At 42.0% G+C, this 27,010-nt stretch overlaps 1 protein-coding gene across 1 annotated transcript in view; it reads left to right on the plus strand.

Annotated features, from left to right (window-relative positions):
- Positions 1–22,174, plus strand: part of LOC133111137 (NLR family CARD domain-containing protein 3-like) — a 53,173-nt gene extending 30,999 nt beyond the window's left edge. The window contains exons 5-6 of the mRNA XM_061221280.1: positions 17,755–17,928; positions 21,997–22,174. Coding sequence (XP_061077264.1) covers positions 17,755–17,928; positions 21,997–22,174 — 352 coding nt within the window. The remainder of the gene's footprint in view (positions 1–17,754; positions 17,929–21,996) is intronic.
- The last annotated feature ends 4,836 nt before the right edge of the window (positions 22,175–27,010 follow it).

A 27,010-nucleotide genomic window follows, 5' to 3' on the forward strand; every position in this document is an offset into this window, starting at 1 on the left:
CCACTCTCCCTTCTATGCCACCAGTACTCAATGTATGCTCCCAGGATTAGCACTATTGCTGAAAAAGGTATGAAATGAATTAGAGCCATGGAGATCACACAAGTTAAAAGTAAGAATTTCTTAACAGGCCATTATCTTAGAATTCAACAGTCAATTAATACAGAAATGAAGAAGACAAATACACAGTCAATAATCAGTGGTGCGGCCTGTAGCATAGTGGTTAAGGTAAATGACTGGGACACGCATGGTCGGAGATTCTAATCCTGGTGTAGCCACAATAAGATCTGCACAGCTGTTGGGCCCTTGAGCGAGGCCCTTAACCCTGCATTGCTCCTGGGGAGGACTGTCTCCTGCTTAGTCTACTGAACTGTATGTTGCTCTGGATAAGAGCATCTGCCAAATGCCAGTAATGTAATGTAATCTTACCCAGCCTTAACTACACACAGAAAACGCACATGTGGGAAGTTGGATGTGATCTTCCCTGATTGGTTTGTCTTCCTTCCTTTTATGTGTTATTTTATGTTTCCCTACATCCTCTGGCTTTGCTTGCACTATTAAAACTGACTGTACTGGTGTGACAGGGGCACACATCCACCCCAGTGAACTGGCAGGAAGTTCCAAGCATTTTCCCCGCACTGCCAATACATGTCTAGTGCAATAGCGGTTCCATTTCCTCAATCGGTCTCTTCAGTTAAATTAGTGTTAGTCATTTCCCGCACATCGGTGAGATTTAAGGTTAAATTACAATGAGTAGTTGTTCCTATATCTAAACTACCGCTTCCTTTGAAGCAGACAGGAAAAAGGGTTCTGGGTCGTATTTTGGCAATCATTTTTACAGGGGATTGGTGCTCGGTAGTTTGGGGTGGCCATTCCAAAAGGTATTGCAACATGGGCCCATTTTCCTGGTGTCAGCATACCTGGTTGTGTGGTGTTGCGTGGGGCAGTGCTGTGTGCAGCATTTCCCACTAAGCAAGCTAGCTCTAATGATTTATTCTGGGAATGTGGTTGGGCCAAAAGAAAGGTAGGGGGAGCAGTGGAGTGAGGCATTATAGCACATACATAGCAGTCTGTGGTTATTTTAGCTTGTCCTTGTGCGAAGTGATTAATGTACCTCCACCAAACGTTTGAGTGGAAGGAGACATATTCAGCTCTGTGGAGCCATGATACATTTCTTAGAAGTGGGTTCTGTTGTCTGTCCCTTCTCTGAGCTAAATCAATTATTACATTTGAGTAGATGTGATCACAAAATTTTTTGGAAATACTTATTTCATGTGAAAATATGATATTAAATTTAGAAAATGTATATGATGTTGTTATTGTGGATTATTTTGTGATATTCTGTCTCTCAGTGTTAAAATGTACCTATAATATAAATTCTACACAGTTCCATTCTTTGTAAGTGGGCAAATGTACAAAATCAGCAAGGGATCAAATAATTATTTATCTCACTGTATGTGGGGATTCCTTACATATTTTGTTTTTTCAATTCACAAAAGTTTGCAAAGGGATAATGAGAATTGTGAAACTGCACTTCTGCGGTGTACTCAGTACCATCAAATTTCCTAAATGACTCCCTGCAGGGATGACATGATATTGTGGTGTCCGGGGGTACAGGCTGGCCAACAAGGGGGTCCCAGCATGGGTCAGCCACTTCCGGGATGGCAAAATAACTTTTTTTAATTATTCAAGCGCTGTTGCCTAAAATTGTCATTGAGAATGTGTTACTTGACTAGTGAACAATGTTAAGTGTTTAATAAAACATATGGATGTATGTTGAAAGTGCATGTTACCCTGTGTGGGGTTTGGGGGTGGCCGGGGGACTATCGGCTGGCAGGCAGCCCATGTCGCCCATACCAAAATCCACACCTGCAAAAGAGGATCCCCAAAGTCAAAGAAACCAACAAAGATAAATAAGGCAAAAATAAATAAAACTATGAGACAATAACATAATGGTAGCCTCAAGATTTTTTGGAAAGACAAATGTCCCAGAATTAAACTACAAACCATACAAACATAGGTGAAATGTCATCTGGAGGACTATCTTTAACAAAATAAAAAATATATTTTTGGTCTTTGATTTTACGCCAAATTACAACTTGGATAGGTCCTAATGCATCAGTCTCCTGGTGACCTGTTGAAGAAAGGCTGGTATATCCTCAGGGAAACATTAGTTTCTAGAAAGGTGGATGCTGTTAAAATCAGCTGATCAGTACAAACATGAACTTAACATTAAAGTAACCAAATCTGCTAATTTATTTACTGTGGACAGGACTGAAGCTGAAGTGTGTGCGTGCGTGCGTGCGTGTGTGTGTGTGTGTGTGTGTGTGTGTATGCTTGCGTGTGTGATTTCCCTGCAGGCTGGGTGGGTGTGATCTCACAGAGGGCTGCTGTGATGTTCTGGCCTCAGTCCTGCGCTCTCCTCACTCAGTGCTGAGAGACCTAGAGCTCAGCAACAACAAGCTGCAGGATTCAGGAGTGAGAGCGCTCTCTGCTGGACTGGAGGACCCACACTGTAAACTACAGAGACTGGGGTGAGTACGAGCACAAACCCCTTCAACCAAAAAGGAGTCCAATGTGAGAAAATAGAACAGGGCTACTCCAAAGTGCACCGCAGTAGTACCACAAGACAGTAGTACCACACTGCCTTCCGCTCTCTACTGGTCCGGGCTGACCAAGAATCTCCACAATAGGGCCAATAAATGTACCTTTGTTATCTGACTCCATTTTAAACTAGAATTTAGAATTTGGTTTTAATCATGCGTGACACTCGACTCTCCCTTATATGCCACCATTACTCAATATATGCTCCATATATATTAGCACTATTGCTGAAAAAGGTATAAAATGAATTACAGCCATGGAGATCACGCAAGTTAAAAGTAAGAATTTCATAATGACCTACCTACCTTAACAGGCAGGTAGGTCATTATCTTAGAATAGAACAGTCAATTAATACAGAAATAAAGAAGACAAATATAAAAGTCAATAATCTTACCCAGCCTGCTTAACTACACCCAAACACAGAAAATGCACATGTGGGAAGTAGGATGCGATCTTCCCTGGTTGGTTTGTCTTCCTTCCTTTTATGTGTTATTTTATGTTTCCCTACATCCTCTGGCTTTGCTTGAATGGTGAAATCGGACTGTACTGGTGTGACAAGGGCACATATCCCCCCCCAGTGAACTGGCAGGCAGTTCCAAGCATTTTCCCCACACTGCCAATACATGTCTAGTCCATTTCCTAAATCAGTCCCTTCAGTTAAATTAGTGTTCGTCATTTCCCGCATATTGGTGACATTTAAGGTTATATTACATTGGGTAGTTGTTCCCATATCTAAGGTATTGCAACATGGCCCCATTTTCCTGGTGTCAGCATACCTGGTTGTGTGGTGTTGGGTGGGGCACTGCTGTGTGCAGCATTTCCCACTGAGCAAGCTAGCTCTAATGATTTATTCTGGGAATGTGGTTGCGCTCAAAGAAAGGTAGGGGAAGCAGTGGAGTGAGGCATTATAGCACATACATAGCAGTCTGTGGTTATTTTAGCTTGTCCTTGTGCGGAGTGATTAATGTACTTCCACCAAACGTTTGAGTGGAAGGAGACATATTCAGCTCTGTGGAGCCATGATACATTTCTTAGAAGTGGCTTCTGTTGTCTGTCCCTTCTCTGAGCTAAATCAATTATTACATTTGAGTAGATGTGATCACAAAATTTTTTGGAAATACTTATTTCTTGTGAAAATATGATATTAAATTCATAAAATGTATATGATGTTGTTATTGTGGATTATTTTGTGATTCTGTCTCTCAATGTTAAAATGTATCTATAATATAAATTCTACACAGTTCCATTCTTTGTAAGTGGGCAAATGTACAAAATCAGCAAGGGATCAAATAATTATTGCTCTCACTGTATGTGGGGATTCCTTACATATTTTGTTTTTTCAATTCACAAAAGTTTGCAAAGGGATAATGAGAATTGTGAAACTGCACTTCTGCAGTGTACTCAGTACCATCAAATTTCCTAAATTACTCCATGCAGGGATGACATGATATTGTGGTGTCCGGGGGTACAGGCTGGCCAACCAGGGGGTCCCAGCATGGGTCAGCCACTTCCGGGTTGGCAAAATAACTTTTTTAATTATTCAAGCGCTGTTGCCTAAAATTGTCATTGAGAATGTGTTACTTGACTCGTGAACAATGTTAAGTGTTTAATAAAACATATGGATGTATGTTGAAAGTGCATGTTACCCTGTGTGGGGTTTGGGGGTGGCCGGGGGACTATCGGCTGGCAGGCAGCCCATGTCGCCCATACCAAAATCCACACCTGCAAAAGAGGATCCCCAAAGTCAAAGAAACCAACAAAGATAAGGCAAAAATAAATAAAACTATGAGACAATAACATAATGGTAGCCTCAAGATTTTTTGGAAAGACAAATGTCCCAGAATTAAACTACAAACCATACAAACATAGGTGAAATGTCATCTGGAGGACTATCTTTAACAAAATAAAAAATATATTTTTGGTCTTTAATTTTACACCAAATTACAACTTGGATAGGTCCTAATGCATCAGTCTCCTGGTGACCTGTTGAAGAAAGGCTGGTACATCCTCAGGGAAACATTAGTTTCTAGAAAGGAGGATGCTGTTAAAATCAGCTGATCAGTACAAACATGAACTTAACATTAAAGTAACCAAATCTGCTAATTTATTTACTGTGGACAGGACTGAAGCTGAAGTGTGTGTGTGTGTGTGTGTGTGTGTGTGTGTGTGTGTGTGTGTGTGTGTGTGTGTGTGTGTGTGTGTGTGTGTGTGTGTGTGTGTGTGTGTGTGTGTGTGTGTGTGTGTGTGTGTGTGTGTGTGTGAGAGAGATTTCCCTGCAGGCTGGAATGGTGTAATCTCACAGAGGGCTGCTGTGATGTTCTGGCCTCAGTCCTGCACTATCCTCACTCAGTGCTGAGAGACCTAGAGCTCAGCGGCAACAACCTGCAGGATTCAGGAGTGAGAGCGCTCTCTGCTGGACTGGAGGACCCACACTGTAAACTACAGAAACTGGGGTGAGTACGAGCACAAACCCCTTCAACCAAAAAGGAGTCCAATGTGAGAAAATGGAACAGGGCCTCTCCAAAGTGCACCGCAGTAGTACCACAAGACAGTAGTACCACACTGCCTTCCGCTCTCTACTGGTCCGGGCTGACCAAGAATCTCCACAATAGGGCCAATAAATGTACCTTTGTTATCTGACTCCATTTTAAACTAGAATTTAGAATTTGGTTTTAATCATGCGTGACGCTCGACTCTCCCTTATATGCCACCATTACTCAATATATGCTCCATATATATTAGCACTATTGCTGAAAAAGGTATAAAATGAATTACAGCCATGGAGATCACGCAAGTTAAAAGTAAGAATTTCCTAATGACCTACCTACCTTAACAGGCAGGTAGGTCATTATCTTAGAATAGAACAGTCAATTAATACAGAAATGAAGAAGACAAATACAAAGTCAATAATCTTACCCAGCCTGCTTAACTACACACAAACACAGAAAATGCACATGTGGGAAGTGGGATGCGATATTCCCTGATTGGTTTGTCTTCCTTCCTTTTATGTGTTATTTTTATGTTTCCCTACATCCTCTGGCTTTGCTTGAATGATGAAAACGGACTTTTACTGGTTTGACAAGGGCACATACCCCCCCCCCCCCCCCTAGTGAACTGGCAGGAAGTTCCAAGCATTTTCCCCGCACTGCCAATACATGTCTAGTGCAATAGCGGTTCCATTTCCTAAATCGGTCCCTTCAGTTAAATTAGTGTTAGTCATTCCCCGCACATCGGTGACATTTAAGGTTAAATTACAATGAGTAGCTGTTCCTATATCTAAACTACCGCTTCCTTTGAAGCAGACAGGAAAAAGGGTTCTGGGTCGTATTTTGGCAATAATTTTTACAGGGGATTGGTGCTCGGTAGTTTGGGGTGGCCATTCCAAAAGGTATTGCAACATGGGCCCATTTTCCTGGTGTCAGCATACCTGGTTGTGTGGTGTTGGGTGGGGCACTGCTGTGTGCAGCATTTCCCACTAAGCAAGCTAGCTCTAATGATTTATTCTGGGAATGTGGTTGCGCTAAAAGAAAGGTAGGGGGAGCAGTGGAGTGAGGCATTATAGCACATACATAGCAGTCTGTGGTTATTTTAGCTTGTCCTTGTGCGGAGTGATTAATGTACCTCCACCAAACGTTTGAGTGGAAGGAGACATATTCTGCTCTGTGGAGCCATGATACATTTCTTAGAAGTGGCTTCTGTTGTCTGTCCCTTCTCTGAGCTAAATCAATTATTACATTTGAGTAGATGTGATCACAAAATTATTTGGAAATACTTATTTCATGTGAAAATATTATATTAAATTAATAAAATGTATATGATGTTGTTACTGTGGATTATTTTGTGATATTCTGTCTCTCAATGTTAAAATGTACCTATAATATAAATTCTACACAGTTCCATTCTTTGTAAGTGGGCAAATGTACAAAATCAGCAAGGGATCAAATAATTATTGCTCTCACTGTATGTGGGGATTCCTTACATATTTTGTTTTGTCAATTCACAAAAGTTTGCAAAGGGATAATGAGAATTGTGAAACTGCACTTCTGCGGTGTACTCAGTACCATCAAATTTCCTAAATGACTCCATGCAGGGATGACATGATATTGTGGTGTCCGGGGGTACAGGCTGGCCAACCAGGGGGTCCCAGCATGGGTCAGCCACTTCCGGGTTGGCAAAATAACTTTTTTTAATTATTCAAGCGCTGTTGCCTAAAATTGTCATTGAGAATGTGTTACTTGACTCGTGAACAATGTTAAGTGTTTAATAAAACATATGGATGTATGTTGAAAGTGCATGTTACCCTGTGTGGGGTTTGGGGGTGGCCGGGGGACTATCGGCTGGCAGGCAGCCCATGTCGCCCATACCAAAATCCACACCTGCAAAAGAGGATCCCCAAAGTCAAAGAAACCAACAAAGATAAGGCAAAAATAAATAAAACTATGAGACAATAACATAATGGTAGCCTCGAGATTTTTTGGAAAGACAAATGTCCCAGAATTAAACTACAAACCATACAAACATAGGTGAAACGTCATCTGGAGGACTATCTTTAACAAAATAAAAAATATATTTTTGGTCTTTGATTTCACGCCAAATTACAACTTGGATAGGTCCTAATGCATCAGTCTCCTGGTGACCTGTTGAAGAAAGGCTGGTATATCCTCAGGGAAACATTAGTTTGTAGAAAGGTGGATGCTGTTAAAATCAGCTGATCAGTACAAACATGAACTTAACATTAAAGTAAACAAATCTGCTAATTTATTTACTGTGGACAGGACTGAAGCTGAAGTGTGTGTGTGTGTGTGTGTGTGTGTGTGTGTGTGTGTGTGTGTGTGTGCCTGCCTGCATGTGTGCTTGCGTGTGTGATTTCCCTGCAGGCAGGGTGGGTGTAATCTCACAGAGGGCTGCTGTGATGTTCTGGCCTCAGTCCTGCGCTCTCCTCACTCAGTGCTGAAAGACCTAGAGCTCAGCAACAACAAACTGCAGGATTCAGGAGTGAGAGCGCTCTCTGCTGGACTGGAGGACCCACACTGTAAACTACAGAGACTGGAGTGAGTACGAGCACAAACCCCTTCAACCAAAAAGGAGTCCAATGTGAGAAAATAGAACCGGGCCACTCCAAAGTGCACCGCAGTAGTACCACAAGACAGTAGTACCACACTGCCTTCCGCTCTCTACTGGTCCGGGCTGACCAAGAATCTCCACAATAGGCCCAATAAATGTACCTTTGTTATCTGACTCCATTTTAAACTAGAATTTAGAATTTGGTTTCAATCATGCGTGACACTCGACTCTCCCTTATATGCCACCATTACTCAATATATGCTCCATATATATTAGCACTATTGCTGAAAAAGGTATAAAATGAATGACAGCCATGGAGATCACGCAGGTTAAAAGTAAGAATTTCATAATGACCTACCTACCTTAACAGGCAGGTAGGTCATTATCTTAGAATATAACAGTCAATTAATACAGAAATGAAGAAGACAAATACAAAGTCAATAATCTTACCCAGCCTGCTTAACTACACACAAACACAGAAAATGCACATGTGGGAAGTGGGATGCGATCTTCCCTGATTGGTTTGTCTTCCTTCCTTTTATGTGTTATTTTATGTTTCCCTACATCCTCTGGCTTTGCTTGAATGATGAACACGGACTGTACCGGTTTGACAAGGGCACATATTCACCCCAGTGAACTGGCAGGAAGTTCCAAGCATTTTCCCCGCACTGCCAATACATGTCTAGTGCAATAGCGGTTCCATTTACTAAATCGGTCCCTTCAGTTAAATTAGTGTTAGTCATTTCCCGCACATCGGTGAGATTTAAGGTTAAATTAGAATGAGTAGTTGTTCCTATATCTAAACTATCGCTTCCTTTGAAGCAGACAGGAAAAAGGGTTTTGGGTCGTATTTTGGCAATCATTTTTACAGGGGATTGGTGCTCGGTAGTTTGGGGTGGCCATTCCAAAAGGTATTGCAACATGGGCCCATTTTCCTGGTGTCAGCATACCTGGTTGTGTGGTGTTGGGTGGGGCAGTGCTGTGTGCAGCATTTCCCACTGAGCAAGCTAGCTCTAATGATTTATTCTGGGAATGTGATTGGGCCAAAAGAAAGTTAGGGGAAGCAGTGGAGTGAGGCATTATAGCACATACATAGCAGTCTGTGGTTATTTTAGCTTGTCCTTGTGTGGAGTGATTAATGTACTTCCACCAAACGTTTGAGTGGAAGGAGACATATTCAGCTCTGTGGGGCCATGATACATTTCTTAGAAGTGGGTTCTGTTGTCTGTCCCATCTCTGAGCTAAATCAATTATTACATTTGAGTAGATGTGATCACAAAATTTTTTGGAAATACTTATTTCATGTGAAAATATGATATTAAATTAATAAAATGTATATGATGTTGTTATTGTGGATTATTTTGTGATATTCTGTCTCTCAATGTTAAAATGTACCTATAATATAAATTCTACACAGTTCCATTCTTTGTAAGTGGGCAAATGTACAAAATCAGCAAGGGATCAAATAATTATTGCTCTCACTGTATGTGGGGATTCCTTACATATTTTGTTTTTTCAATTCACAAAAGTTTGCAAAGGGATAATGAGAATTGTGAAACTGCACTTCTGCGGTGTACTCAGTACCATCAAATTTCCTAAATGACTCCCTGCAGGGATGACATGATATTGTGGTGTCCGGGGGTACAGGCTGGCCAACCAGGGGGTCCCAGCATGGGTCAGCCACTTCCGGGTTGGCAAAATAACTTTTTTAAATTATTCAAGCGCTGTTGCCTAAAATTGTCATTGAGAATGTGTTACTTGACGAGTGAACAATGTTAAGTGTTTAATAAAACATATGGATGTATGTTGAAAGTGCATGTTACCCTGTGTGGGGTTTGGGGGTGGCCGGGGGACTATCGGCTGGCAGGCAGCCCATGTCGCCCATACCAAAATCCACACCTACAAAAGAGGATCCCCAAAGTCAAAGAAACCAACAAAGATAAATAAGGCAAAAATAAATAAAACTATGAGACAATAACATAATGGTAGCCTCGAGATTTTTTGGAAAGACAAATGTCCCAGAATTAAAGTACAAACCATACAAACATAGGTGAAACGTCATCTGGAGGACTATCTTTAACAAAATAAAAAATATATTTTTGGTCTTTGATTTTACGCCAAATTACAACTTGGATAGGTCCTAATGCATCAGTCTCCTGGTGACCTGTTGAAGAAAGGCTGGTACATCCTCAGGGAAACATTAGTTTCTAGAAAGGTGGATGCTGTTAAAATCAGCTGATCAGTACAAACATGAACTTAACATTAAAGTAAACAAATCTGCTAATTTATTTACTGTGGACAGGACTGAAGCTGCCTCACAGCAAGGAGGTCCTGGGTTCGAATCCCCGTCGGCCGGGGCCTCTCTGTGCGGAGTTTGCATGTTCTCCCCGTGTCTGCGTGGGTTTCCTCCGGGTACTCCGGTTTCCTCCCACAGTCCAAAGACATGCACATTAGGCTGATTGGAGAGTCTAAATTGCCCGTAGGTATGAGTGTGTGAGTGAATGGTGTGTGTGCCCTGAGATAGACTGGCGACCTGTCCAGGGTGTATTCCTGCCTTTCGCCCAATGTATGCTGGGATAGGCTCCAGCCCCCCTGCGACCCTGATCAGGATAAGCGGGTTCAGATAATGGATGGATGGAGGACTGAAGCTGAAGTGAGTGTGTGTGTGTGTGTGTGTGTGTGTGTGTGTGTGTGTGTGTGTGTGTGTGTGTGTGTGTGTGTCTGTCTGCGCGTGCATGCATGCATTTGTGATTGCGTGTGTGATTTCCCTGCAGGCTGGAATGGTGTAATCTCACAGAGGGCTGCTGTGATGTTCTGGCCTCAGTCCTGCGCTCTCCTCACTCAGTGCTGAGAGACCTAGAGCTCAGAGGCAACAACCTGCAGGATTCAGGAGTGAGAGCGCTCTCTGCTGGACTGGAGGACCCACACTGTAAACTACAGAGACTGGGGTGAGTATGAGCACAAACCCCTTCAACCAAAAAGGAGTCCAATATGAGAAAATAGAACAGGGCCACTCCAAAGTGCACCGCAGTAGTACCACAAGACAGTAGTACCACACTGCCTTCCGCTCTCTACTGGTCCGGGCTGACCAAGAATCTCCACAATAGGCCCAATAAATGTACCTTTCTAATCTGACTCCATTTTAAACTAGAATTTAGAATTTGGTTTTAATCATGCGTGACGCTCGACTCTCCCTTATATGCCACCATTACTCAATATATGCTCCATATATATTAGCACTATTGCTGAAAAAGGTATAAAATGAATTACAGCCAAGGAGATCACGCAAGTTAAAAGTAAGAATTTCATAATGACCTACCTTCCTTAACAGGCAGGTAGGTCATTATCTTAGAATATAACAGTCAATTAATACAGAAATGAAGAAGACAAATACAAAGTCAATAATCTTACCCAGCCTGCTTAACTACACCCAAACACAGAAAATGCACATGTGGGAAGTGGGATGCGATATTGCCTGATTGGTTTGTCTTCCTTCCTTTTATGCGTTATTTTATGTTTCCCTACATCCTCTGGCTTTGTTGAATGATGAAAACGGACTGTACTGGTTTGACAAGGGCCCATACCCCCCCCCCCCCCCCCATTGAACTGGCAGGCAGTTCCAAGCATTTTCCCCACACTGCCAATACATGTCTAGTCCATTTCCTAAATCAGTCCCTTCAGTTAAATTAGTGTTCGTCATTTCCCGCATATTGGTGACATTTAAGGTTATAATACATTGGGTAGTTGTTCCCATATCTAAGGTATTGCAACATGGCCCCATTTTCCTGGTGTCAGCATACCTGGTTGTGTGGTGTTGGGTGGGGCACTGCTGTGTGCAGCATTTCCCACTGAGCAAGCTAGCTCTAATGATTTATTCTGGGAATGTGGTTGCGCTAAAAGAAAGGTAGGGGGAGCAGTGGAGTGAGGCATTATAGCACATACATAGCAGTCTGTGGTTATTTTAGCTTGTCCTTGTGCGGAGTGATTAATGTACCTCCACCAAACGTTTGAGTGGAAGGAGACATATTCAGCTCTGTGGAGCCATGATACATTTCTTAGAAGTGGGTTCTGTTGTCTGTCCCTTCTCTGAGCTAAATCAATTATTACATTTGAGTAGATGTGATCACAAAATTTTTTGGAGGTTCTGAGAGTAGGGGCAATCGCATTTAATTTCGGCCTGTAACAGGCAGAGATGTCATTTGTACCATAATCCATAGTGCTTTTCACACAACCGCCACCAGGTGGCAAATCCCTGACTCCGCAGTTTAGTTCCAATCTTCAAGCAGCAGTATTTCATATCAATCGGTGGCCCACAGCCCCTTCCCCTGAGCCCAGTTAGTGGGTCTCAACAGCCCTCTCTCGTGAGAAGTCCAAGCCAAACAGCCTCTGCTCCTGCTTAAGACTGCTGCAGGCTGATCAGCAGTGCAGCACACCTGTGGCTCCTGCTTGTTGGGGGAAATGCTGGCCACTTGTGTGAGGTGTGAGGAGCGCTCCATGGTCCTGGCCAATTCAATGGGATAATATTGGTCTTCCAGCGACATCCCTTAGGCCCCGTGGCAGTAGTATGGCAGCTCTCCATGGTGCTGTCGGTGCTTCTGCAGTTCTGTGGGGCATCAATCTGTTATCAGGGCAGCACAACATTTAAAGAGTCTAATTTCATATAACCATGGATTTTTCAATCAATGATATTTATGTAGCATTCAGTTCATCTCCTTTTTTAATGCATGATTTTTATTTCATGTTTATCATATTGTACAATACACCCAAACATACAATAAATACAAATAATATTACACCACACTACATAACATGGACAAAAAATTAAAAACGTTACAAAGACAGTAGTACCACACTACCTTCCCTTCTCTACTGGTCTGGGCCGACCAAGAATCTCCATAATAGGGCCCATAAATTCTCCTTTGTTATCTGACTCCATTTTAAAGTAGAATTTAATCATGCCTGACACTCCACTCTCACACTATGCCACCAGTACTCAATGTATGCTCCCAGGATTAGCACTATTGCTGAAAAAGGTATAAAATGAATTAGAGCCATGGAGATCACACAAGTTAAAAGTAAGAATTTCTTAACAGGCCATTATCTTCGAATTCAGCAGTCAATTAATACAGAAATGAAGAAGACAAATACACAGTCAATAATCAGTGGTGCGGCCTGTAGCATAGTGGTTAAGGTAAATGACTGGGACACGCATGGTCGGAGATTCTAATTCTGGTGTAGCCACAATAAGATCTGCACAGCTGTTGGGCCCTTGAGTGAGGCCCTTAACCCTGCATTGCTCCTGGGGAGGACTGTCTCCTGCTTAGTCTACTGAACTGTATGTTGCTCTGGATAAGAGCATCTGCCAAATGCCAGTAATGTAATGTAATCTTACCCAGTCTTAACTACACACAAACACAGAAAACGCACATGTGGGAAGTTGGATGTGATCTTCCCTGATTGGTTTGTCTTCCTTCCTTTTATGTGTTATTTTATGTTTCCCTACATCCTCTGGCTTTGCTTGCACTATTAAAACTGACTGTACTGGTGTGACAAGGGCACATGTCCACCCCAGTGAACTGGCAGGAAGTTCCAAGCATTTTCCCCGCACTGCCAATACATGTCTAATGCAATAGCGGTTCCATTTCCTCAATCAGTCTCTTCAGTTAAATTAGTGTTAGTCATTTCCCGCACATCGGTGAGATTTAAGGTTAAATTACAATGAGTAGTTGTTCCTATATCTAAACTACCGCTTCCTTTGAAGCAGACAGGAAAAAGGGTTCTAGGTCGTATTTTGGCAATAATTTTTACAGGGGATTGGTGCTCGGTAGTTTGGGGTGGCCATTCCAAAAGATATTGCAACATGGGCCCATTTTCCTGGTGTCAGCATATCTGGTTGTGTGGTGTTGCGTGGGGCAGTGCAGTGTGCAGCATTTCCCACTGAGCAAGCTAGCTCTAATGATTTATTCTGGGAATGAGGTTGGGCGAAAAGAAAGTTAGGGGAAGCAATGGAGTGAGGCATTATAGCACATACATAGCAGCCTGTGGTTATTTTAGCTTGTCCTTGTGCGGAGTGATTAATGTACCTCCACCAAACGTTTGAGTGGAAGGAGACATATTCAGCTCTGTGGAGCCATGATACATTTCTTAGAAGTGGGTTCTGTTGTCTGTCCCTTCTCTGAGCTAAATCAATTATTACATTTGAGTAGATGTGATCACAACATTTTTTGGAAATACTTATTTCATATGAAAATATGATATTAAATTAATAAAATGTATATGATGTTGTTATTGTGGATTATTTTGTGAAATTCTGTCTCTCAATGTTAAAATGTACCTATAATATAAATTCTACACAGTTCCATTCTTTGTAAGTGGGCAAATGTACAAAATCAGCAAGGGATCAAATAATTATTGCTCTCACTGTATGTGGGAATTCCTTACATATTTTGTTCTTTCAATTCACAAAAGTTCGCAAAGGGATAATGAGAATTGTGAAACTGCACTTCTGCGGTGTACTCAGTACCATCAAATTTCCTAAATTACTCCATGCAGGGATGACATGATATTGTGGTGTCCGGGGGTACAGGCTGGCCAACCAGGGGGTCCCAGCATGGGTCAGCCACTTCCGGGTTGGCAAAATAACTTTTTTTAATTATTCAAGCGCTGTTGCCTAAAATTGTCATTGAGAATGTGTTACTTGACGAGTGAACAATGTTAAGTGTTTAATAAAACATATGGATGTATGTTGAAAGTGCATGTTACCCTGTGTGGGGTTTGGGGGTGGCCGGGGGACTATCGGCTGGCAGGCAGCCCATGTCGCCCATACCAAAATCCACACCTGCAAAAGAGGATCCCCAAAGTCAAAGAAACCAACAAAGATAAATAAGGCAAAAATAAATAAAACTATGAGACAATAACATAATGGTAGCCTCGAGATTTTTTGGAAAGACAAATGTCCCAGAATTAAACTACAAACCATACAAACATAGGTGAAACGTCATCTGGAGGACTATCTTTAACAAAATAAAAAATATATTTTTGGTCTTTGATTTTACGCCAAATTACAACTTGGATAGGTCCTAATGCATCAGTCTCCTGGTGACCTGTTGAAGAAAGGCTGGTACATCCTCAGGGAAACATTAGTTTCTAGAAAGGTGGATGCTGTTAAAATCAGCTGATCAGTACAAACATGAACTTAACATTAAAGTAACCAAATCTGCTAATTTATTTACTGTGGACAGGACTGAAGCTGAAGTGTGTGTGTGTGTGTGTGTGTGTGTGTGTGTGTGTGTGTGTGTGTGTGTGTGTGTGTGTGTGTGTGTGTGTGTGTGTGTGTGTGTGTGTGTGATTTCCCTGCAGGCTGGGTCGGTGTGATCTCACAGAGGGCTGCTGTGATGTTCTGGCCTCAGTCCTGCGCTCTCCTCACTCAGAGCTGAGGGATCTAGACCTCCAATTCAACAGCCTGCAGGATTCAGGAGTGAGAGCGCTCTCTGCTGGACTGGAGGACCCACACTGTAAACTACAGAGACTGGGGTGAGTACAAGCACAAACCCCTTCAAGCAAAAAGTGCAGTCCAGTGTGAGAAAATAGAACAGGACCATTCCAAATGTCAATTCAAATTAAGGACACTGCGGCATCTGTTGTAATTGCAATTAAAAAAAAAAAAATTCATCATGTTTTCAGCTTCATACTCGTTTTACGTTTTTGTACAAGAACCTTCTAAAATTTAGGGGGTCATCACTTTAAAAGTACAGAGTTGCATGAAATGGCCATAATTCTACCAGGAAACTGCCAAATCATTTCATATTTGCTATCTTGGGAGTATTCAAATCTGTTGTCAAAAACATTCTTCTTATTTCATTTCAAAGATATTGGGCCTTAAATGTAATTTTATTTTTCACAAGAAGCCATTTTCGAAGCATCATAGCTCAAAAAAGTAAACTCATTTTTGTCTGTGGAAGTCTCAGAGACCTGAGTCATATAAAAAATGACAATCTGGTTATTAGCAATGACAATATAACTCATGAATAATGCAATAAAGTTAATTTACGCTTATTTTTACACTGAAAAGGGGTGTCATAAATGTGCCACCATCCTCAACTTTGGATACATTGAAGATTCACTCAAAAACATCTTTCATGAAACAAATTGTCAGGGAGTCTTGATAGGTTTGGTTTCTATGGCAGCTTCATATGCTGTACCAAGCAAGAATAAATGCAATAGCCCAAAACAACTTTTGAAGTCTTTTAGGGCTAAAATAATCTTTTATTATGAAACTAATAATTTCAAGTACATTGTATTTTTGAAGTAAAGTACCGTTTGTGACAGCTACAGTGATTTTGGCGGGTTGCTTCTCCAGTAAGAATTCTGCTTGCTGGGAAAATATAATTTGGAGGTTCTGAGAGTAGGGGCAGCCGCATTTCATTTCGGCCTGTAACAGGCAGAGATGTCATTTGTACCATAATCCATAGTGCTTTTCACACAACCGCCACCAGGTGGCAAGTCCCTGACTCCACAGTTTAGTTCCAATCTTCAAGCAGCAGTATTTCATATCAATCGGTGGCCCACAGCCCCTTCCCCTGAGCCCAGTTAGTGGGTCTCAACAGCCCTCTCTCCTGAGAAGTCCAAGCCAAACAGCCTCTGCTCCTGCTTAAGACTGCTGCAGGCTGATCAGCAGTGCAGCACACCTGTGGCTCCTGCTTGTTGGGGGAAATGCTGGCCACTTGTGTGAGGTGTGAGGAGCGCTCCATGGTCCTGGCCAATTCAATGGGATAATATTGGTCTTCCAGCGCCATCCCTTAGGCCCCGTGGCAGTAGTATGGCAGCTCTCCATGGTGCTGTCGGTGCTTCTGCAGTTCTGTGGGGCACTGATCTGTTATCAGGGCAGCACAACATTTAAAGAGTCTAATTTCATATAACCATGGATTTTTCAATCAATGATATTTATGTAGCATTCAGTTCATCTCCTTTTTTAATGCATTTTTATTTCATGTTTATCATATTGTACAATACAGCCAAACATACAAAAAAGAAAAAACAACGACAGTAGTACCACACTACCTTCCGCTCTCTACTGGTCCGGGCTGACCAAGAATCTCCACAATAGGGACAATAAATTTACCTGACTCCATTTTAAAGTATAATTTAATCATGCCTGACACTCCACTCTCCCTTCTATGCCACCAGTACTCAATGTATGCTCCCAGGATTAGCACTATTGCTGAAAAAGGTATAAAATGAATTAGAGCCATGGAGATCACACAAGTTAAAAGTAAGAATTTCTTAACAGGCCAGTATCTTAGAATTCAGCAGTCAATTAATACAGAAATGAAGAAGACAAATACAAAGTCAATAATCAGTGGTGCGGCCTGTAGCATAGCGGTTAAGGTAAATGACTGGGACACGCATGGTCGGAGATTCTAATTCTGGTGTAGCCACAATAAAATCTGCACAGCTGTTGGGCCCTTGAACGAGGCCCTTAACCCTGCATTGCTCCAGGGGAGTATTGTCTCCTGCTTAGTCTACTGAACTGTATGTTGCTCTGGATAAGAGCATCTGCCAAATGCCAGTAATGTAATGTAATCTTACCCAGTCTTAACTACACACAAACACAGAAAACGCACATGTGGGAAGTTGGATGTGATCTTCCCTGATTGGTTTGTCTTCCTTCCTTTTATGTGTTATTTTATGTTTCCCTACATCCTCTGGCTTTGCTTGCACTATTAAAACTAACTGTACTGGTGTGACAGGGGCACATATCTGGAGGACTATCTTTAACAAATTAAAAAATATATTTTTGGTCTTTGATTTTACACCAAATTACAACTTGGATAGGTCCTAATGCATCAATCTCCTGGTGACCTGTTGAAGAAAGGCTGGTATATCCTCAGGGAAACATTAGTTTCTAGAAAGGTGGATGCTGTTAAAATCAGCTGATCAGTACAAACATGAACTTAACATTAAAGTAAACAAATCTGCTAATTTATTTACTGTGGACAGGACTGAAGCTGAAGTGTGTGTGTGTGTGTGTGTGTGTGTGAGTGCGTGTGTGTGCATGCATGTGTGCTTGCGTGTGTGATTTCCCTGCAGGCTGGGTTGGTGTAATCTCACAGAGGGCTGCTGTGATGTTCTGGCCTCAGTCCTGCGCTCTCCTCACTCAGTGCTGAGAGACCTAGAGCTCAGAGGCAACAACCTGCAGGAGTCAGGAGTGAGAGCGCTCTCTGCTGGACTGGAGGACCCACACTGTAAATTACAGAGACTGGGGTGAGTATGAGCACAAACCCCTTCAACCAAAAAGGAGTCCAATGTGAGAAAATAGAACAGGGCCACTCCAAAGTGCACCGCAGTAGTACCACAAGACAGTAGTACCACACTACCTTCCGCTCTCTACTGGTCCGGGCTGACCAAGAATCCCCACAATAGGGCCAATAAATGTACCTTTGTTATCGGACTCCATTTTAAACTAGAATTTAGAATTTGGTTTTCATCATGCGTGACACTCGACTCTCCCTTATATGCCACCATTACTCAATATATGCTCCATATATATTAGCACTATTGCTGAAAAAGGTATGAAATGAATTACAGCCATGGAGATCACGCAAGTTAAAAGTAAGAATTTCATAATGACCTACCTACCTTAACAGGCAGGTAGGTCATTATCTTAGAATAGAACAGTCAATTAATACAGAAATGAAGAAGACAAATACAAAGTCAATAATCTTACCCAGCCTGCTTAACTACACCCAAACACAGAAAATGCACATGTGGGAAGTGGGATGCGATCTTCCCTCATTGGTTTGTCTTCCTTCCTTTTATGTGTTATTTTATGTTTCCCTACATCCTCTGGCTTTGCTTGAATGATGAAAACGGACTGTACTGGTGTGACAAGGGCACATATCCCCCCCCCAGTGAACTGGCAGGCAGTTCCAAGCATTTTCCCCACACTGCCAATACATGTCTAGTCCATTTCCTAAATCAGTCCCTTCAGTTAAATTAGTGTTCGTCATTTCCCGGATATTGGTGACATTTAAGGTTATATTACATTGGGTAGTTGTTCCCATATCTAAGGTATTGCAACATGGGCCCATTTTCCTGGTGTCAGCATACCTGGTTGTGTGGTGTTGGGTGGGGCACTGCTGTGTGCAGCATTTCCCACTAAGCAAGCTAGCTCTAATGATTTATTCTGGGAATGTGGTTGCGCTCAAAGAAAGGTAGGGGAAGCAGTGGAGTGAGGCATTATAGCACATACATAGCAGTCTGTGGTTATTTTAGCTTGTCCTTGTGTGGAGTGATTAATGTACCTCCACCAAACGTTTGAGTGGAAGGAGACATATTCAGCTCTGTGGAGCCATGATACATTTCTTAGAAGTGGGTTCTGTTGTCTGTCCCTTCTCTGAGCTAATTCAATTATTACATTTGAGTAGATGTGATCACAAAATTTTTTGGAGGTTCTGAGAGTAGGGGCAGCCGCATTTAATTTCGGCCTGTAACAGGCAGAGATGTCATTTGTACCATAATCCATAGTGCTTTTCACACAACCGCCACCAGGTGGCAAATCCCTGACTCCGCAGTTTAGTTCCAATCTTCAAGCAGCAGTATTTCATATCAATCGGTGGCCCACAGCCCCTTCCCCTGAGCCCAGTTAGTGGGTCTCAACAGCCCTCTCTCGTGAGAAGTCCAAGCCAAACAGCCTCTGCTCCTGCTTAAGACTGCTGCAGGCTGATCAGCAGTGCAGCACACCTGTGGCTCCTGCTTGTTGGGGGAAATGCTGGCCACTTGTGTGAGGTGTGAGGAGCGCTCCATGGTCCTGGCCACTTCAATGGGATAATATTGGTCTTCCAGCACCATCCCTTAGGCCCCGTGGCAGTAGTATGGCAGCTCTCCATGGTGCTGTCGGTGCTTCTGCAGTTCTGTGGGGCACCGATCTGTTATCAGGGCAGCACAACATTTAAAGAGTCTAATTTCATATAACCATGGATTTTTCAATCAATGATATTTATGTAGCATTCAGTTCATCTCCTTTTTTAATGCATTTTTATTTCATGTTTATCATATTGTACAATACACCCAAACATACAATAAATACAAATAATATTACACCACACTACATAACACAGACAAAAATTAAAAACGTTACAAAGACAGTAGTACCACACTACCTTCCGCTCTCTACTGGTCCGGGCTGACCAAGAATCTCCATAATAGGGCCCATACATTTACCTTTGTTATCTGACTCCATTTTAAAGTAGAATTTAATCATGCCTGACACTCCACTCTCCCTTCTATGCCACCAGTACTCAATGTATGCTCCCAGGATTAGCACTATTGCTGAAAAAGGTATAAAATGAATTAGAGCCATGGAGATCATACAAGTTAAAAGTAAGAATTTCTTAACAGGCCATTATCTTAGAATTCAGCAGTCAATTAATACAGAAATGAAGAAGACAAATACACAGTCAATAATCAGTGGTGCGGCCTGTAGCATAGTGGTTAAGGTAAATGACTGGGACACGCATGGTCAGAGATTCTAATCCTGGTGTAGCCACAATAAGATCTGCACAGCTGTTGGGCCCTTGAGCGAGGCCCTTAACCCTGCATTGCTCCTGGGGAGGACTGTCTCCTGCTTAGTCTACTGAACTGTATGTTGCTCTGGATAAGAGCATCTGCCAAATGCCAGTAATGTAATGTAATCTTACCCAGCCTTAACTACACACAAACACAGAAAACGCACATGTGGGAAGTTGGATGTGATCTTCCCTGATTGGTTTGTCTTCCTTCCTTTTATGTGTTATTTTATGTTTCCCTACATCCTCTGGCTTTGCTTGCACTATTAAAACTGACTGTACTGGTGTGACAGGGGCACATATCCACCCCAGTGAACTGGCAGGAAGTTCCAAGCATTTTCCCCGCACTGCCAATACATGTCTAGTGCAATAGCGGTTCCATTTCCTCAATCGGTCTCTTCAGTTAAATTAGTGTTAGTAATTTCCCGCACATCGGTGAGATTTAAGGTTAAATTACAATGAGTAGTTGTTCCTATATCTAAACTACCGCTTCCTTTGAAGCAGACAGGAAAAAGGGTTCTGGGTCGTATTTTGGCAATAATTTTTACAGGGGATTGGTGCTCGGTAGTTTGGGGTGGCCATTCCAAAAGGTATTGCAACATGGGCCCATTTTCCTGGTGTCAGCATACCTGGTTGTGTGGTGTTGCGTGGGGCAGTGCAGTGTGCAGCATTTCCCACTGAGCAAGCTAGCTCTAATGATTTATTCTGGGAATGTGGTTGGGCGAAAAGAAAGGTAGGGGAAGCAGTGGAGTGAGGCATTATAGCACATACATAGCAGTCTGTGGTTATTTTAGCTTGTCCTTGTGCGGAGTGATTAATGTACCTCCACGAAACGTTTGAGTGGAAGGAGACATATTCAGCTCTGTGGAGCCATGATACATTTCTTAGAAGTGGGTTCTGTTGTCTGTCCCTTCTCTGAGCTAAATCAATTATTACATTTGAGTAGATGTGATCACAACATTTTTTGGAAATACTTATTTCATGTGAAAATATGATATTAAATTTATTAAATGTATATGATGTTGTTGAGGATTATTTTGTGATATGCTGTCTCTCAATGTTAAAATGTACCTATAATATAAATTCTACACAGTTCCATTCTTTGTAAGTGGGCAAATGTACAAATGTTAAAATTATTCAAGCGCTGTTGCCTAAAATTGTCATTGAGAATGTGTTCCTTGACTAGTGAACAATGTTAAGTGTTTAATAAAACATATGGATGTATGTTGAAAGTGCATGTTACCCTGTGTGGGGTTTGGGGGTGGCCGGGGGACTATCGGCTGGCAGGCAGCCCATGTCGCCCATACCAAAATCCACACCTGCAAAAGAGGATCCCCAAAGTCAAAGAAACCAACAAAGATTTTTTGGAAAGACAAATGTCCCAGAATTAAACTACAAACCATACAAACATAGGTGAAACGTCATCTGGAGGACTATCTTTAACAAAATAAAAAATATATTTTTGGTCTTTGATTTTACACCAAATTACAACTTGGATAGGTCCTAATGCATCAGTCTCCTGGTGACCTGTTGAAGAAAGGCTGGTACATCCTCAGGGAAACATTAGTTTCTAGAAAGGTGGATGCTGTTAAAATCAGCTGATCAGTACAAACATGAACTTAACATTAAAGTAACCAAAACTGCTAATTTATTTACTGTGGACAGGACTGAAGCTGAAGTGTGTGTGTGTGTGTGTGTGTGTGTGTGTGTGTGTGTGTGTGTGTGTGTGCATGCATGTGTGCTTGCGTGTATGATTTCCCTGCAGGCTGGGTCGGTGTAATCTCACAGAGGGCTGCTGTGATGTTCTGGCCTCAGTCCTGCGCTCTCCTCACTCAGTGCTGAGAGACCTAGAGCTGAAACGCAACAACCTGCAGGAGTCAGGAGTGAGAGCGCTCTCTGCTGGACTGGAGGACCCACACTGTAAACTACAGAGACTGGGGTGAGTATGAGCACAAACCCCTTCAACCAAAAAGGAGTCCAATGTGAGAAAATAGAACAGGGCCACTCCAAAGTGCACCGCAGTAGTACCACAAGACAGTAGTACCACACTGCCTTCTGCTCTCTACTGGTCCGGGCTGACCAAGAATCTCCACAATAGGGCCAATAAATGTACCTTTCTAATCTGACTCCATTTTAAACTAGAATTTAGAATTTGGTTTTAATCATGCGTGACACTCGACTCTCCCTTATATGCCACCATTACTCAATATATGCTCCATATATATTAGCACTATTGCTGAAAAAGGTATGAAATGAATTACAGCCATGGAGATCACGCAAGTTAAAAGTAAGAATTTCATAATGACCTACCTTCCTTAACAGGCAGGTAGGTCATTATCTTAAAATATAACAGTCAATTAATACAGAAACGAAGAAGACAAATACAAAGTCAATAATCTTACCCAGCCTGCTTAACTACACACAATCACAGAAAATGCACATGTGGGAAGTGGGATGCGATCTTCCCTGATTGGTTTGTCTTCCTTCCTTTTATGTGTTATTTTATGTTTCCCTACATCCTCTGGCTTTGCTTGAATGGTGAAAACGGACTGTACTGGTGTGACAAGGGCACATATCCCCCCCCCCCAGTGAACTGGCAGGCAGTTCCAAGCATTTTCCCCACACTGCCAATACATGTCTAGTCCATTTCCTAAATCAGTCCCTTCAGTTAAATTAGTGTTCGTCATTTCCCGCATATTGGTGACATTTAAGGTTATATTACATTGGGTAGTTGTTCCCATATCTAAGGTATTGCAACATGGCCCCATTTTCCTGGTGTCAGCATACCTGGTTGTGTGGTGTTGGGTGGGGCACTGCTGTGTGCAGCATTTCCCACTAAGCAAGCTAGCTCTAATGATTTATTCTGGGAATGTGGTTGCGCTCAAAGAAAGGTAGGGGGAGCAGTGGAGTGAGGCATTATAGCACATACATAGCAGTCTGTGGTTATTTTAGCTTGTCCTTGTGCGGAGTGATTAATGTACTTCCACCAAACGTTTGAGTGGAAGGAGACATATTCAGCTCTGTGGAGCCATGATACATTTCTTAGAAGTGGGTTCTGTTGTCTGTCCCTTCTCTGAGCTAAATCAATTATTACATTTGAGTAGATGTGATCACAAAATTTTTTGGAAATACTTATTTCTTGTGAAAATATGATATTAAATTCATAAAATGTATATGATGTTGTTATTGTGGATTATTTTGTGATATTATCTCTCTCAATGTTAAAATGTACCTATAATATAAATTCTACACAGTTCCATTCTTTGTAAGTGGGCAAATGTACAAAATCAGCAAGGGATCAAACAATTATTGCTCTCACTGTATGTGGGGATTCCTTACATATTTTGTTTTTTCAATTCACAAAAGTTTGCAGAGGGATAATGAGAATTGTGAAACTGCACTTCTGCAGTGTACTCAGTTCCATCAAATTTCCTAAATGACTCCATGCAGGGATGACATGATATTGTGGTGTCCGGGGGTACAGGCTGGCCAACAAGGGGGTCCCAGCATGGGTCAGCCACTTCCGGGTTGGCAAAATAACTTTTTTTAATTATTCAAGCGCTGTTGCCTAAAATTGTCATTGAGAATGTGTTACTTGACGAGTGAACAATGTTAAGTGTTTAATAAAACATATGGATGTATGTTGAAAGTGCATGTTACCCTGTGTGGGGTTTGGGGGTGGCCGGGGGACTATCGGCTGGCAGGCAGCCCATGTCGCCCATACCAAAATCCACACCTGCAAAAGAGGATCCCCAAAGTCAAAGAAACCAACAAAGATAAATAAGGCAAAAATAAATAAAACTATGAGACAATAACATAATGGTAGCCTCGAGATTTTTTGGAAAGACAAATGTCCCAGAATTAAACTACAAACCATACAAACATAGGTGAAACGTCATCTGGAGGACTATCTTTAACAAAATAAAAAATATATTTTTGGTCTTTGATTTTACGCCAAATTACAACTTGGATAGGTCCTAATGCATCAGTCTCCTGGTGACCTATTGAAGAAAGGCTGGTATATCCTCCGGGAAACATTAGTTTCTAGAAAGGTGGATGCTGTTAAAATCAGCTGATCAGTACAAACATGAACTTAACATTAAAGTAACCAAATCTGTTAATTTATTTACTGTGGACAGGACTGAAGCTGAAGTGTGTGTGTGTGTGTGCGTGTGTGTGCGTGTGTGTGCATCTATGTGTGCTTGCGTGCGTGATTTCCCTGCAGGCTGGGTTGGTGTGATCTCACAGAGGGCTGCTGTGATGTTCTGGCGTCAGTCCTGCGCTCTCCTCACTCAGTGCTGAGAGACCTAGAGCTCAGAGGCAACAACCTGCAGGAGTCAGGAGTGAGAGCGCTCTCTGCTGGACTGGAGGACCCACACTGTAAATTACAGAGACTGGGGTGAGTACGAGCACAAACCCCTTCAACCAAAAAGGAGTCCAATGTGAGAAAATAGAACAGGGCCACTCCAAAGTGCACCGCAGTAGTACCACAAGACAGTAGTACCACACTACCTTCCGCTCTCTACTGGTCCGGGCTGACCAAGAATCTCCATAATAGGGCCAATAAATTTACCTTTGTTATCTGACTCCATTTTAAAGTAGAATTTAATCATGCCTGACACTCCACTCTCCCTTATATGCCACCAGTACTCAATGTATGCTCCCAGGATTAGCACTATTGCTGAAAAAGGTATAAAATGAATTAGAGCCATGGAGATCACACAAGTTAAAAGTAAGAATTTCTTAACAGGCCATTATCTTCGAATTCAGCAGTCAATTAATACAGAAATGAAGAAGACAAATACACAGTCAATAATCAGTGGTGCGGCCTGTAGCATAGTGGTTAAGGTAAATGACTGGGACACGCATGGTCGGAGATTCTAATCCTGGTGTAGCCACAATAAGATCTGCACAGCTGTTGGGCCCTTGAGCGAGGCCCTTAACCCTGCATTGCTCCAGGGGAGTATTGTCTCCTGCTTAGTCTACTGAACTGTTTGTTGCTCTGGATAAGAGCATCTGCCAAATGCCAGTAATGTAATGTAATCTTACCCAGCCTTAACTACACACAAACACAGAAAACGCACATGTGGGAAGTTGGATGTGATCTTCCGTGATTGGTTTGTCTTCCTTCCTTTTATGTGTTATTTTATGTTTCCCTACATCCTCTGGCTTTGCTTGCACTATTAAAACTGACTGTCCTGGTGTGACAAGGGCACATATCCACCCCAGTGAACTGGCAGGATGTTCCAAGCATTTTCCCCGCACTGCCAATACATGTCTAGTGTAATAGCGGTTCCATTTCCTCAATCAGTCTCTTCAGTTAAATTAGTGTTAGCCATTTCCCGCACATCTGTGAGATTTAAGGTTAAATTACAATGAGTAGTTGTTCCTATATCTAAACTACTACTCCCTTTGAAGCAGACAGGAAAAAGGGTTCTGGGTCGTGTATATAGCAGTCTATGGTTATTTTAGCTTGTTCCTGTGCAGAGTGATTCATGTACCTCCACCAAACTTTTGAGTGGAAGAAGGCATATTCATCTTCCTGGAGCCATGATACATTTTTTAGAAGTGGGTTCTGTTCTGTCTGTCCCTTCTCTGAGCTAAATCAATTATTATGTGATTGAGTAGATGTGATCACAAAATTCTTTGTTATCATGAAATGATAAAAGGAGGGACATTTTCTTAATTGCTTCTTAGTTGACTTAAATGTGTGTTAACAAAGACAATGACGTTAAATAACCTTTTATTTTTAATCCTTATTACCATTAGACCACTTTCTGAATTAAGTCCTTACTAGGAGTCTCTCTCTGTCTCTCTCCCAGCAGACAGACAGCCTTTGACCTTAATGTCTCTGTTTCTCCTAGGAGGGGGTAGCTAGCACATTCCAGTCTTACAGCAAGGTCAACAAGGGGTGATCAGATGAGAAAATACTGATAAATGATCATGGCCAGCTTCATATCTTTTTTTTTTTGGTAAAGCCTCCCCTTCTGGGAGAAAACTGTTTTTAAGTCTTACGGTAAACTTTCTTACTTCCTGTTATTTCTTTGCAAATAAATACGAAAGTTAAACTCAAGTATAGCTATCATTGTTTGACAGTGGATCTGTTTAATCAGACAATGCTCATCTGTGAAAGGTTAGAGGGCATTTTCCCTAACAAAAGCAAAGAATATTAATGTAAGTAATCCATGATGTTCTATCCCAAAAGCCCATTTTAAAACCCCTTTACAGGACCTAGGGTGTGAGAGTTCTGATCGTGGTTGGTTGGGTCTGGGGTTTTTTGGAAATGGGTTAGGTGTATCCATGGTGTGATTTCCTTGACTTTAACTGCTGTGGGTGACTTTAACACTTTGGGGGAGCTATGTGGCGATGATGGCCTATTTACATTCCAGCACCTTCAAACTAAGTTTGCTCTTCCAGTATCCTCACATTTTTTTTATTTACAACTGAGATCTGCTCTAAAGGCATACGGAGTGCCATGGAGCTCTCCACTTCCAACCCACCCTATGACACATAGGATTGAGCCCACTCCAACCTCAGGTGGATGCGTATCTAAAAGTTACTGTAAACTATTGGAGGCGATCAAAAAACCAATTGCAGTAGAAGCCAAATGGAGTCGAGAGCTTGGTGAATTAGGTTTCCGCCCAAATTGGAGTACAGTATGGTCCAATCTCAATTCAACCTATTCATTTCAAAGTCATCCACAGGGCCTATGCCACACCCTAACGAAGGTGCCAAAGTTACAACCCAATTACTACTGTCAGTTTTGCAATGCTAATACT

This window comes from Conger conger, chromosome 15 (assembly GCF_963514075.1).
Source record: "Conger conger chromosome 15, fConCon1.1, whole genome shotgun sequence".
Classification (NCBI taxonomy): domain Eukaryota; kingdom Metazoa; phylum Chordata; class Actinopteri; order Anguilliformes; family Congridae; genus Conger; species Conger conger.